Below are 13,811 nucleotides of genomic sequence, written 5' to 3' on the forward strand. Positions count from 1 at the left end.
ACTCTCTCCGCAAACGGACACCCTGCTGATGGCTGTGCCCAAGAGGTCATTGTTAATACTACATTTTGTTAATATAGTTTTGTTTTGTAAATAATGACTGTTCGCTAAACTTATCTACTGTATATAATTTTTAAAGTAGCTGTTCCGTTATCTGCCTTTTCTGGTATTCGTCACAGCCTTGGTCCTAACCCCTGACAGATAATCGAGGTTTTACTGCATCTAATAAATCAACAACTGGAAAAGTAAGGCTAAGTGAGCTCAAAATTTAATTAAAAACTGGGTCTAAACCAAAAAGGAATTGTCCGAGAAGCTGCTTCTAACAAGGTAGCAAGAGGTCTGTCTTCTTTCTTTTCTTTATATATAATATGCTACTGTGGCTGTTCGTTTGTCTGTCCAGGATTTTAAATCACCTGTAGCTCGCAAACAATTTGACCTATTGACCTGAAATTTGGTACACATATACTATGTGACGTCTACTATCTGCTTTCTGGGTGATGATTGACCTTCATGGTTATTCCTTTTTATTTTATTTTATTGTACAATGAACTCTCAGCAACAGCCAGCAGGGTGGCCATGCCGCACATGTGTACGGGAGCCGTTCTCATTCCTACCACCCTCACCGTCACTTCCCCTACCTCTTCATATCTTAAATCATTCTTGAGGCAGATTGAAGACTTAAGTGCCAGCTTAAGTTTAAAAATTAAAGAAAACGTACTAAGTAATATCAACACAAACACTGACCTAATCAGTTTTAACGTGAAAAGATGCCAACGAAAGAAGAGAAGTGGGCCGTAAGGGTGGAAGCAGCAAGTGCACCAACCTCTGAGTAAATGAATGCTAAATGTACAGAGAAAGTATGAAAACTATGAATGCTCAAGTCAAGTGTATTCAGTGCGCTGTTACTGGTTTATAAATACTTCACAATAATATAGCATGTGGCTCGGCTATAAGTCACCACGTTCACCAAAACCATATGATGATGCAGACGTGGCTACAGTGGTGCATAATGATGCACTTTGTCATAGCAGGCAAAGTCCAAAATGGCAGCCCAAAAATGTCACGTGATGTTTAAAAATGCATCACAAAATAAATTAAAGAGGAAAATAACAAAACTTCAGATTTCCATTTCTTACATAACAAGTATGATTTAAATGTACCATATGATGATTTAGTTTCCTGTTTAGGGCTGGTCCCTGCTTTGCTCATTATCATTTTAAGGTATACTGTGGCTCCTTGTTATCCTTAAATGAAATAAATAGATGTAGAAAAAAAAAGATCAGTGGTGACCTGAATTGCCATCAATGGTTTAAAACAGACTTCCCTAGTACAATGTGGCACAAAGTTAGAAGGCCTCTTAAATTTCTTCTGAGAACAGCTAACCAGATACACAAACACTTTTTGTGGATGCAAGCTGTGGACAACTCACGTGCAACTGTGTTTTACTCTTAATTGTGGTTTTTTTTTTTTTTTTGTGTATTACAGGAAACACCATGTCCTTAAGAAAAGACAGTCAAACAATTAGTGGCACCATCATCCCTGTCTCAGAGACGAGCATAATGGACACAGCTCAGTGGAAAGTAAATGACGCAGAAAACATTGGTTTTGTTGAGTGCGGGACTGTTTGCTGTCCATCGTCTTTGCCACAGGATCCACAGTCTGAAAATCATGTTGTGGTGGAAAGGTCACCAGAGAGTACTACCTGCAACATCCAAATCATTCAGCAGCCAGCAAGCCTCAACCAGAAGAGGAATGCTAGTGCATCTCTGCTGCAAGAGACAGAATGCAGACATGATGAGGAGACTATTGACCTCAGCTCTGTTTTGGAGGAGATCCTTTCTTCCATGTCTCGTTCACTACAGCGTGAATATGGCAATAAAGAGGACTGTCCTGACGATGATGCGACTTGCCTAAACAAGGCAGATGTGAACAGAACTGAACAACCCCCGGCACTAGAAAGGGGAAGCTACCCTGGCAATGATGAGCTCGAAGAAGTGAACTGTGCTGGCCCACGTGCTGCAGATCATTTCACACAGTCTAATCCAGATTCTAATTCTCTGTCACTGGAAGCAAAAACGAAAACCTCTAAAGTGGCAGAAAGATGCCACCCTGTGCAAACCGCAAATATTCCTTCAAAGTTAAGCTTGGAGATGAACAGCAACACTTTGGCAGAATCTGACGTGGAGTCTCACAATGTCTTGCTTCATTCTGATCTTTCCAGAGAATGCCAGTGCTTTGTTGGCCAAGAGTGTTTGAAAACTTTTGTCTTAAAGCAAAAAAGCTCATGCAGTCAACAAATCCTAGCAGTCACCTTATCAGAGGATTCATCAAGTAAGAGCACAACAGTGAGAACTGAAAATCTGAGGTGTCTGGAGTTGCTTCCAGAAGCTGTTAGTATAGCTAAGCATTGTGATGGTTTACAAAATGAGGTCACATGTGTGGACTGCCAGTCTAATGGAGCTGTCAAAGTGGAGGACAGCTGCTTAAATGAGAAGCTAGAAATGGGTGATGCTTTTCCCACAAAGGTGACAGAGCATGAGGACATTATGGAGGGGAAACAGAAAGACTGGAACACACTGGACAAAAGCCTGATACACAGTATTCACCCCCGGCCAGGTTGCACATCCCCAGAACAGAAAAAAGCACAACTTTTACAAGAAGATGGAAATGTTTTGCCAGCCAATCTCCTCAACTACCAAACAGGTTCAGATTTTCAGAGCAAAGAAAGTAAGACCACATTTGGTAAGCCAGAAACACACACCAAATGTAACGTCGCAAAATGGCCACATAAAGGAAGCTTATGTGGCAAACGTACCAGGGTTCACCTTCCCCAAGAAGTAAATAGTGTACCCACCAAATACTTAAGAAGAGGTGAGTTTATCTGCCAGCACGCAAGGGCTTCTGATGTCTGGTTTACTGCTTGTAGTGATCAACACTGTGTGAAAGGTCACCTCAATACCATTGAACTTGTGCTACAACCAGAATGGGGTAATTTGGAGGCTACAGAAAACTCTATGATAAACCATTCAGGGGAAGGAACTGAATCTGATGAAGGAGAAGTTGATATTCTGGGGATAGAAGAAGACACGAGTCCGGGCATCTCTCGGCTTGGTCTAGTTGGACTGAATTCAAACCAAGATGGTTCATCCTCAGGCAATGAGAGTGAAGAGATTGATGTGACTGGATGAGACAACAGGATCAGAATTTCAGTAGGTAAATTTATAGTTTTTACCAAGTATCCCAAATGAGTTCCAAGTCCTGTCCGTGGAAGACGAGTCTAACTATAAGAATCCTAATTCCCACGTATTTACACTAATGGGAAGACCAGGATATAGAAACCCCCCAATAACCTATGGGCCCATCCTTGTCAGGTGTCAACATTTCAGACTAGTGGCAACAATGTAATGTGATCTGGTTTGTTTTTGGGGACATAAGTAGAGCAACACTTGAATAGCCGAGGATATCTGAATGTTGTTGAGCATCAGGTTGATACCTTCATGATACTGTAGTATCCTCTGTAAATAGCCTGCTTCATGCCACCAAACTAGGAGAGTCCTGGACGGTAAGTTCATATTAATGCGGCATCCCCATCACATCCACTGTCCAAGCTCTGATTTAAGAACCCCATAGGTTCCAGGGTGACATAGTTAACAGATATTCAATCATATTTTTATCAATGCCAGCGTTCAGATACTGGGTTATTCTCTTCATCATGGTGTTTCTGACCTCTGATCTCAGCAACATTTGTTTAACTCGATCTTTTTTTTTATCTTCCTTTGCCCTGTATTTTAAAACCTGACACTTTGGAGTGTACAAACTTCAATTCATTAAACATCAGCAATCATATACATTCTATTCAAAATAAGCAATATCAGACCAATCAGATATAGGAAACAAAGCTTATGAACTGAGGAACTACGCAAGTGCGATATCAAGGTCCTTATTTCTGAGACGGCTTGCTTAGTCGGTCAGTAGGACTACGCATTTGTGCTCATTTAGCCAAGAACTTCAGAGAGAATTTAAATTTATGAAAAAGATATATTTGGTTCTGAGATCGATAAACTGATATGCTCAATATGTACAGTTTAGGTGTTCACTTTCTCATGGAGGATCGTAGATAATAATCAGTATATAAATACCCTGAAGAGGTGCCAGGTAGGCCAGGGCTTGAAGCAGACACAATTTTTGAATGTGTATGGCTGTTCACGTATCATTCAACTACACATATTAAGGTATGATATGTGGTGCTCTACAAAGTACCACGTTATTTGTGTCACTTTGATGGCTGTATTGGTCTGGTTTTATTCTGGCAGATTTGTTGTGTTTGTATTCAGATTGTGAAATTGTGACACCTCCAGTCTCTGCATCCCCAATAACCATCTGCTTCCCTGGAGGGGATTTCATAAATGCAGGTCGGATCAATGAGCAAGGTGGGTGGGGGATGTCCTCCATGGGGTTTTGTGTGAACTGTAAATGCAGGTTAGACTGAAGAGTGGGGAGGCGTTTGTGGAGGGCAATCAACTTTTGTTACCTGTCCTAATACACTTACTGAACAAACAGGCCCTGGCCTAATGGTACTCGATTGTTTACCTGTTTTGTAAGTCGTTTTGGATAAAAAACGTCTGTTAAGCAAATAAATGTAAATGGAGGCTGTTTGAAGATCAGGGGCTGGAAGCCACAGATCATTTGAACACTTGGAAGTGCAGCAGAATACACACCAGAAGTTTGATGTTTGCTAATCAGAATCTGTTATAAATCAAATAAATTGATTGAATAGCAATAAGATTGTAAAGTAAGAGTATTGTGTAGAATTGTCCTGCATTTTTCAAATTTTGTCGTCTTAAAAAATATAAAACAAACCGTGCCTGATTTGACTTTAGTATATATATATATATATATATATATATATAAATGAATCCACTGCATCATTTATTGTTATGCGTGAATTCATTTAAAATATCCGCGTAGTGTGTTATTGCATAGTATTTTCCTAATTGGTACTGCAGAGGGGGTTACCGAGCCGGCATCAAGTTGACTTATAAGAAACGCCACCCCAATGTAATTCCCAGGGAGCCCGGCAGAGGGCGTGAGTTGATTTCTTACTACGTTTCTGCACTGCATTCAATTCCTGTTGCTTCTCCTTGTTTGCGGAAAAGACGGTCGGCAGTGATTCGCACGTGTGTTGCGGGAAGGTGAGTGAATAGGCGTGAAAGGCACCCGCTCGCATCGTCGCTATGGATCCCGTGAAAGCTCAGCAGCTGGCGGCCGAACTGGAGGTGGAGATGATGGCTGATATGTATAACAGGTACGGCTTACAACAGGACGTCGGTATATTGGTGTATGGGCAAAGCAGGAATCTTGCAAACGATCCCAAGGGCAAAGGTTCCAGTCCGCACGTCCAGTGAAATAAAATATGTGCAGTAGTTGAAAGTGTGCACTTTGATGGCTAACGATTTTCGTTTTGAAAGAGCTGCTTAAATTGTGGAGGTTATAGATGTTTTCAAATCGATCATTAGAGTGCATTTTTCTGTTTTAATAATTATAGGATGAGGTGTAGGAAATCAAATAACTTTTGCCAAGGCATGTAGTCTTCTCGTCTCTGTGTCGAAAAGTCAGTATTTCATTTCCTGTTTTTTCCTCGGAAACGTTCTAATTTACCTAAAAATATGTCCGAGATTTGTGCGATGCTTTTCGTTTTGACATTTTCTTTCTGTAGTCGACGTGCGCTCTGTGTGCATTTGCATTGCTTTGACCTTCGCTATAAGCGCCGCCCACTTCCACAGATATCTATTGGTCAAACTAATCATAGAGGAGCTCGATGCGTTCATCCGTTTACTGAATCGGTGGTTCAATAAAGTGCCTAGTATGTGTGTACCAGTTTGTACCGCGGTGTGGACGTCGATAGGAAAAGCGGAGGAATTTGCATGAATGGTCCCTTGTTTCATTAGAAAGCTCTGAGGATAAACATAGTCATAATTACAAAAAAGATGTGTAAACGAAAGTGTGAGTATACAGACAAGTTAAAAATAAAACACCTATGTTTCCAACCCGGATGTAATGCTGGCACACGATAAAGGTAATTGCAACTTAAATGTGCAGTTTCACTTCGCAAAACTGCTGTTAAAGGAGAAAAGAGTGCGTTCGCCAGATGAAAAGATCAGATGGTGTAATTGCAGCTGATGATGACGATTTTGTATTTAATAATAGTTAACGTATCAGTGATGAAACGAGTGGATGAAAAGGGTGTTTGTATGGGGGATCAACTTTGTTTCATTAGGTTTCAAAAAGCTTCATTAAATCTGGTCGGTTTTTTTTTTTTTTTTTTTTTGCAGTGAATGAGGACCTTGCCTTCATTGTATACTCGGATTTTAATAATTTGCGGGGTTTTTTTAAGGTATTAATTTTTGTTAACGTTTTTGCCATTATGAAAGAGAAATGGCCATTATGTTAAAAACTTAGTGAGAAGTTGTACATGATCTATAGATTTTTTGAAATATTAGATATTTAGCTATATAGATATTTGATAGATTTTTTTATTAGTATTTTAATATACTTTATTAATCCCCAACGGGGAATGGTCTCTTTTTCGTGACCTTTGGGGGCAGTTCAGTACCCCAGGAGCAATTTTCTGAATTAAGGGACTTGCTCAAGTGTGCAAAGGAGTAGAATCCCTTCTGGCAGTAACAGGATTTGAACCCACAACCTTCGATATCCCAAAATTGATCCTGAACCTCAGAGCCAAGTAATGTTTACAAAACAAAATGAAGATTCACTACCTTTTGAAGCATATGCCAAATATCAGTTCCCCACCCCTGCCTCCATTACCCCATCCTCTTTTTCTAAAACCAAAATGTGGTCACTCTAGTAATTGTTTCTAGTACTTGGGTTTTGCAGGAGCAGGAAATCAAACAAGGATAAAATGGTTTTGCCAACACCTTTAGTCTCCGGGCTCGTTTAAGTCAATATAAAAAAAATAAGTAATTGTAAGGTGACCACACATCTTTTTTTTTTTTCTCTTCCCTCCTAACCCAGGGACATGTCTTCCCATCCTCCAAATGTGTCTAGAATATGGACAATGCTTTCATTTTGACATTTTTCTTCTACAGTTGACATGTGTTTTGTATGCATTTGCATTGCTTTGACGTTCCGTGTAAGTGCCACACACTTCTACAGTTGCTCGATCACTCTGCATGCATCCATTGGTCAAACTGGCCATAGTGGAGCTCTATTATGCATTAATCCATCTTCCGAATCTGCTTAATCAAATTTCACAGTTCCAAGTATGGCGACTAGATGTTGTTTTGATTCAACTTGAATGCAGCATAACAGAGTACTGTGTGTAATGCGGGGTGGACGTTGACTAGAAAAGTTGAGGAATTTGCAGGAATGGCAGTTTGGTTCAGTAGATGGCTGTGAGGTTAAGTAATATCAGCTCAAGCATAAAAAATGCCCTACAAAAGGGTAAGTATACAGACAAGTTAAAAATAAAACGCCCGTGTTTCCAGATTGGGTGTAATGCGGGCACAAGTGCGTCTTGGCAGATAAAGGTGATGGCGACTTAAAAGTGCGTATTCAGTCTACAAAGCACAGAGCTGCTGTTAAGGGAGAGAAGAGCGCGTTCGACATTTCAGGACACTGGCTGAAAGAGAAGATGCTGTAATTGAATGATTTTGAATGTCATAATAGTTCACACTTCACTAAAAAGCCTAGTGGATGAAAAGAGTTTATGTATGGGGGAGAAAGTTTTATTTTTTTCATTAGGTTTCAAAGTACTTCATTAAGCCTGACCGTTTTTTGCAATCAGTGAGGACTTCTGCATTATACATTAATGTAACTGACTTCATTTTATCCTCAGATTTTTAAAATTTTGCTGTGTGTTAAAAATAAAATGGGGTTTTTGCCAATTTGAAAGAGAACAGCGAGCATTGGAAGAATTTTAAAACCTTACTAAGAAGTTGAACTTGGTAGAAATTTAGTTTAGAAGTAATAAAGATTCATAAAGAATGTGTCGTTTACCCGCATTTACTTTTTTTTTTTTAAGTAGTTTTTTTGTAATTGTCTCTAGTACCTTGGCTTTGCCATTGTTTTTTAATAACTGAGTTATGTAGTGTAAGGAATAGAAACACGATGTAGCCGCTCTGCCCAGACGTGCAGTCTGTGTCCATAATTCGGATTTGTTTTGTTTTGGCAGGATGACCGGCGCATGTCATAGGAAGTGTGTGCCGCCTCACTACAAGGAAGCAGAGCTCTCCAAGGGAGAAGCCGTCTGCCTGGATCGCTGTGTAGCGAAGTACCTTGATGTCCACGAGAGGATGGGCCGCAAGCTGACTGAACTTTCCGTCCAGGATGAGGAGTTAATGAAAAAAATGCAGCAGGGTAACATGCCTCAATGATAATGTGAGAATAACAACCAAAACGAAGGACTTTGATTTAAGGGTTAGTTTTTGTTTTTTTTGTTTTTTTGATGGCTGCCCATGGCCATTGGGAAAGACCTTTTTAACTGATTTCACAAGCAACCTCCCACTGGACAATTTGAAGAAGTTCCTCAGCTGTATGTGGATTGTACAGAGTCTTGCTAAATCGTGCACAACGTTCTGAAGAAGTTCTTGATCATTTAAATGTTCGGTCAGTTATGTAAAGTTGTGGTTAATTTGGCAAATGCTTTATGGGGTGCTGCTCATCTTTTTGATAGGGTGGGCTGATGAGGGTTCTGATCAAAAGCAAATAGTTTGCCTTCCGTTTTGTTTCTTCATCATAGGCCTTCAGAGATTGACATTTTCATGTGGTGTTTTCTGGATTTTGTACGGCATTTTTATTTCCTTGATTTATGCTTTGCATAGCTGTGTTCAAATTCCACAGTACAGTGGACAACTTTTTACAAGTAATTTAAGGTTCTACGTGATGTTAAAGTTGTAAATCTTTCAAAGAGTCTCTCAAGAAAGAGTATATTGACCAACCATAAGGGTGACCAGGGATTTCTCTCCCTTAATCTAATCATAATAATAATTTTAGTTCAGATTCTAAAAATACTGGGATTTCAGAGTTAACAGTGGGGAAATCCTCCTTCTCTCTTTATTTTTTTTTAATTATTATTATTTGGTTGGTTTGGCTGGAAACCGCTCTTCTCGAGGATTACAAATATTGTTTGGAAAATGGAGAGACACAAAAAAATCACTGCTCACTTCTTTCCTGCTAACCAAGGAATGACATTATTTATAAATAAATGCCACAGTGAATGTATAGATTTAAGGACAAGGGTTTTTTTTTCTTCTTTGTTTTCTGATAAGTCAAAATTGGGTTTCATACTGATAGTTCTGATATGTTTGTTACTGTTAATTAAAAAAAAAAAAAGGGGGGGGATCAAACAAGTAGATATTTTCAAAAAGTTTGTAATATTAGCCAAAGTATTATTACTAAAAAAAATCCCTTTTGCATAATTCAAATGTAGTAAAATTCAAGCAACAATTGTCTTTACATTCATATATTAAAAAAAAAAAAAAAGTTAATACTGGATAGCAAGAAATCCGTAGTCTAGTCCCTTTTGTTTATACTTCATTTATACTTCAGTCCGAGACATAAAAAGTTGCGGCATTTATTGCTGTGCCTCTGAGTTGCTTTCTTGACGATTTTCCACCCGTTCTGTTGGTTAGATGTCCGCCTCAAAGGCCTGGCAGGGAACGTTGCCTTCATCTGTTTGATTGGCGTTTTGGTTCTGTCTGCGGCAGTGTAGGTAGACATTGATAGGGTTTACAAATGCCAGCAAAGTCGTCCCAAGGAGGAAGATGTTCACCTGCAAGACAGATGGAGTGCGAATGAAGAGAAGGGAGGGATAACTGCCATTATAGAATAAATACACTTCCATTTTGGGCTTTCATTACACGGCAGTTTAAAACATTGCTTGCTGAGGAGCTACAGTACACCTAGAAAGGCAGGTCATGCATGTCTGTATCTATCACAACATGATACACACTTGAGAGCACCACATTTTCTTTTTTTTTTTTTTTTGTACATAATTAAGAGTATTAAAGAAAAATAATGTCAAGGTTTAAATTGTTTAAACCAATTGATTTTTTCCCATGGAATAATTCACACCTAATAATAAACCCGCTCCAAAGTAAATGACCTGCTCGACCTTTTTATAAAGTTCTACTCCACAGCCCCCGGACATTTTCATGGATGTTGTGTAAAATATTTTAAGTGTTAACATTTAAATATTGATATTTTTTGTTTTCCAGAGAGAATAAATTTCTGGCTAATGACATGTGGGTCCTCTGTGTATGTCTTTGGTATTTTTGCCCCGACCCCATTTTGTCTGCAGGGTTTTTTTTTTTTATTTTTTCTTCATGCTCAAAATTTGTTGCTAAATTGTATCGGTTCAAGTAGATTTTCTACACCTTGATAGTTTTAGGTGTGAAAGGAAGTTCCATTAATTGAATTGATCAATAGTGACCATACGAATTGGTCACCAGATGTTGACATGGATAGCACACGGCACTCTACGACCAAAACCCTGTGATAGGCCTGCTGAATTAGCTCGCGTCACGCTGCAACAGAGGGCGCTATCTACTTGGCAAAGTGATGTGATCGTATAGAGAGATGGTAGCCCCCAAAGCACTGTTCTGATGGGCAGCAATTTTGAATGTTCTTCTCAGAGGAAATGGGGAAGTCGCTGAGCCTTGCGCTGTGGTAGCCTGCAGTAACACAAGCTGCATGGCGTTCGTGCTCTTCAGGCACTGACATTATACCATTTTATGCGTAAAGTTGAAAAGTGTGCAAAGAGAGACACTTGTACTGTCCTGATTACGGTGACCGCCAGAAAACGTCGCACAAAGGACTTGGACGAAGTCTGCATTGGTAACAGCAGTGGACACTCGACATGCTTTTCCTGCGCTCTTTATGTATGCGTTTCTGTTGCACAAAATAACATTCTCATTGCTGATAAAAATTCCACATTTTTGACTCGCTTTTCTGGGGGTAAACATAACGCTAAGGTGGGTAATGATCTCCATCGCGGTTACTGTGAGGGATGTATTGTTTCAAGTATTGCTACAATATTTAGAATGCATTCCCTCGGCAGCATGCGCCCCCCTTATTGGATACACTACCACCATGGTGTGGTAGACGTTTAGAAATGAGTGCACCCAGTTGGTTCAGAAAATATCGCATTCACATCCCCAAAATTCCTACACTTCAGAGAAAGTCGTCCTACCAAAGATGGAGAACTTGCCATTGCAGATCGCTCCTTTTAATTTTTAGCATAGAACCTCAAGTGCTAATAACATGGCAGTGCAGGAGTTTAAAATGCTATGTGCTCAGCTATGGTGTGTTTTAAATAGAGCCACACTATTCTGGTGTCCTGTAGAGCTCACATTCATAATACTGATGAGTTGGTATTACGTTTGAGCTAAATAAAGGATGTGCAAGTGCAGCGTTCAAACAAGACGAATTGAAATCTAACCAATCAACGTAAACCTCAGTGTATTTTATAATGCATGTAGTGACAGGAATGCCAACTGCAATGCATATACAGTGCATCAGGAAAGTATTCACAGCGCATCACTTTTTCCACATTTTGTTACGTTACAGCCTTATTCCAAAATGGATTAAATTCATTTTTATCCTCAGAATTCTACACACAACACCCCATAATGACAACGTGAAAAAAGTTTACTTGAGGTTTTTGCAAATTAATTAAAAATAAAAAAACTGAGAAATCCCATGTACTTAAGTATTCACAGCCTTTGCTCAATACTTTGTCGATGCACGTTTGGCAGCAATTACAGCCTCAAGTCTCTTTGAATATGATGCCACAAGCTTGGCACACCTATCCTTGGCCAGTCTCGCCCATTCCTCTTTGCAGCACCTCTCAAGCTCCATCAGGTTGGATGGGAAGCGTCGGTGCACAGCCATTTTAAGATCTCTCCAGAGATGTTCAATCAGATTCAAGTCTGGGCTCTGGCTGGGCCACTCAAGGACATTCACAGAGTTGTCCTGAAGCCACTCCTTTGATATCTTGGCTGTGTGCTTAGGGTCATTGTCCTGCTGAAAGATGAACCGTCGCCCCAGTCTGAGGTCAAGAGCGCTCTGGAGCAGGTTTTCATCCAGGATGTGTCTGTACATTGATGCAGTCATCTTTCCCTTTATCCTGAGTAGTCTCCCAGTCCCTGCCGCTGAAAAACATCCCCACAGCATGATGCTGCCACCACCATGCTTCACTGTAGGGATGGTATTGGCCTGGTGATGAGCGGTGCCAGGTTTCCTCCAAACATGACGCCTGGCATTCACACCAAAGAGTTCAATCTTTGTCTCATCAGACCAGAGAATTTTCTTTCTCATGGCACCTGAAGGGCTCTCAGACTTTTGGCAAACTCCAGGCGGGCTGCCATGTGCCCTTTACTAAGGAGTGGCTTCCGTCTGGCCACTCTACCATACAGGCCTGATTGGTGGATTGCTGCAGAGATGGTTGTCCTTCTGGAAGGTTCTCCTCTCTCCACAGAGGACATCTGGAGCTCTGACAAAGTGACCATCGGGTTCTTGGTCACCTCCCTGACTAAGGCCCTTCTCCCCCGATCGCTCAGTTTAGATGGCCGGCCAGCTCTAGGAAGAGTCCTGGTGGTTTCAAACTTCTTCCACTTACGGATGATGGAGGCCACTGTGCTCATTGGGACCTTCAAAGCAGCAGAAATTTTTCTGTAACCTTCCCCAGATTTGTGCCTCGAGACAATCCTGTCTCGGAGGTCTACAGACAATTCCTTTGACTTCATGCTTGGTTTGTGCTCTGACATGAACTGTCGACTGTGGGACCTTATATAAACAGGTGTGTGCCTTTCCAAATCATGTCCAATCAACTGAATTTACCACAGGTGGACTCCAATGAAGCTGCAGAAACATCTCAAGGATGATCAGGGGAAACAGGATGGACCTGAGCTCAATTTCGAGCTTCACGGTAAAGGCTGTGAATACTTATGTACATGAGCTTTCTCATTTTTTTTATTTTTAATAAATTTGTAAAAACCTCAAGTAAACTTTTTTCACGTTGTCATTATGGGGTGTTGTGTGTAGAATTCTGAGGAAAAAAATGAATTTAATCCATTTTGGAATAAGGCTGTAACATAACAAAATGTGGAAAAAGTGATGCGCTGTGAATACTTTCCAGATGCACTGTATCAGATAGCGCAACACAAATATTTGTTGTATATACCATGCATTACTACAAATGTTTGTGATGATCCATCAGAGTATATTTGTAATGCAACATCTGTTTGAATGACAACTGCAACGCATCACAAACGTGTGATGTTTGCACTAATTTTTGCACTACTACTGTAGAGGAAAGCAAAAGAGATTCATCTAACAGGAGCTCTTCTCCGAAGAGAGTAGAACAAGGAGAACAAGAAATAAAGAAAAGATGAACGACTGCAGTGTAATTTTCTGCATGACAAAAGATTTGTCCCTGTATTAATCCGTTCTGTGAAGTCTTATGTTGATACATTACATTTCAAAGTCAAAGTAAACCATTTTCTGTAGACATTTAACTACCTCTGGACAGCAGTTTTCAAATCGTGTCACAGGTCCTCAACAAGGTTAAGATTGGGGCTTTGACTCAGCCATTCCAGTGTCACTTGGGGGTCCTTGTCACATTCAAAGTTGAATCTTCTCCCAAGCCGTAGGTTCAAAGCATACTGGAACAAGTTCTCCTGCAATACTGTGTGGTATTTCGGTCCATCCATTGTCTCTTCACCTCTGACAAGATTCCCAGTCCCGCCACATGAAAAACATCCCCATAGCCTGATGCTGCCACCAGATCCGCCGCC

At 40.3% G+C, this 13,811-nt stretch overlaps 3 protein-coding genes across 4 annotated transcripts in view; 2 read left to right on the forward strand and 1 right to left on the reverse strand.

Moving 5' to 3' along the window:
• The window catches only part of LOC114659644 (translocase of inner mitochondrial membrane 10 homolog (yeast)), a 53,271-nt gene extending 49,935 nt beyond the window's left edge, over nt 1-3,336 (forward strand). Inside the window, exon 6 of the mRNA XM_051932517.1 lies at nt 1,483-3,336. Coding sequence (XP_051788477.1) covers nt 1,483-3,185 — 1,703 coding nt within the window. The 3' untranslated portion in view covers nt 3,186-3,336. The remainder of the gene's footprint in view (nt 1-1,482) is intronic.
• A 1,804-nt stretch (nt 3,337-5,140) lies between these two features.
• Nucleotides 5,141-9,237, forward strand: timm10 (translocase of inner mitochondrial membrane 10 homolog (yeast)). Its single transcript, XM_028812238.2, has 2 exons — nt 5,141-5,302; nt 8,189-9,237. The coding sequence occupies exons 1-2, from the start codon at nt 5,232-5,234 to the stop codon at nt 8,388-8,390; spliced, it is 273 nt and encodes a 90-aa protein (XP_028668071.1). The 5' UTR covers nt 5,141-5,231; the 3' UTR covers nt 8,391-9,237.
• The window catches only part of slc43a3a (solute carrier family 43 member 3a), a 79,315-nt gene continuing 74,572 nt past the window's right edge, over nt 9,069-13,811 (reverse strand). For both annotated transcript variants that reach the window (XM_028812240.2, XM_051932574.1), the window contains exon 13: nt 9,069-9,787. In XM_028812240.2, coding sequence (XP_028668073.1) covers nt 9,644-9,787 — 144 coding nt within the window. In that variant the 3' untranslated portion in view covers nt 9,069-9,643. The remainder of the gene's footprint in view (nt 9,788-13,811) is intronic.

The sequence above is a fragment of the Erpetoichthys calabaricus genome, chromosome 10 (genome assembly GCF_900747795.2).
Source record: "Erpetoichthys calabaricus chromosome 10, fErpCal1.3, whole genome shotgun sequence".
Lineage (NCBI taxonomy): Eukaryota > Metazoa > Chordata > Cladistia > Polypteriformes > Polypteridae > Erpetoichthys > Erpetoichthys calabaricus.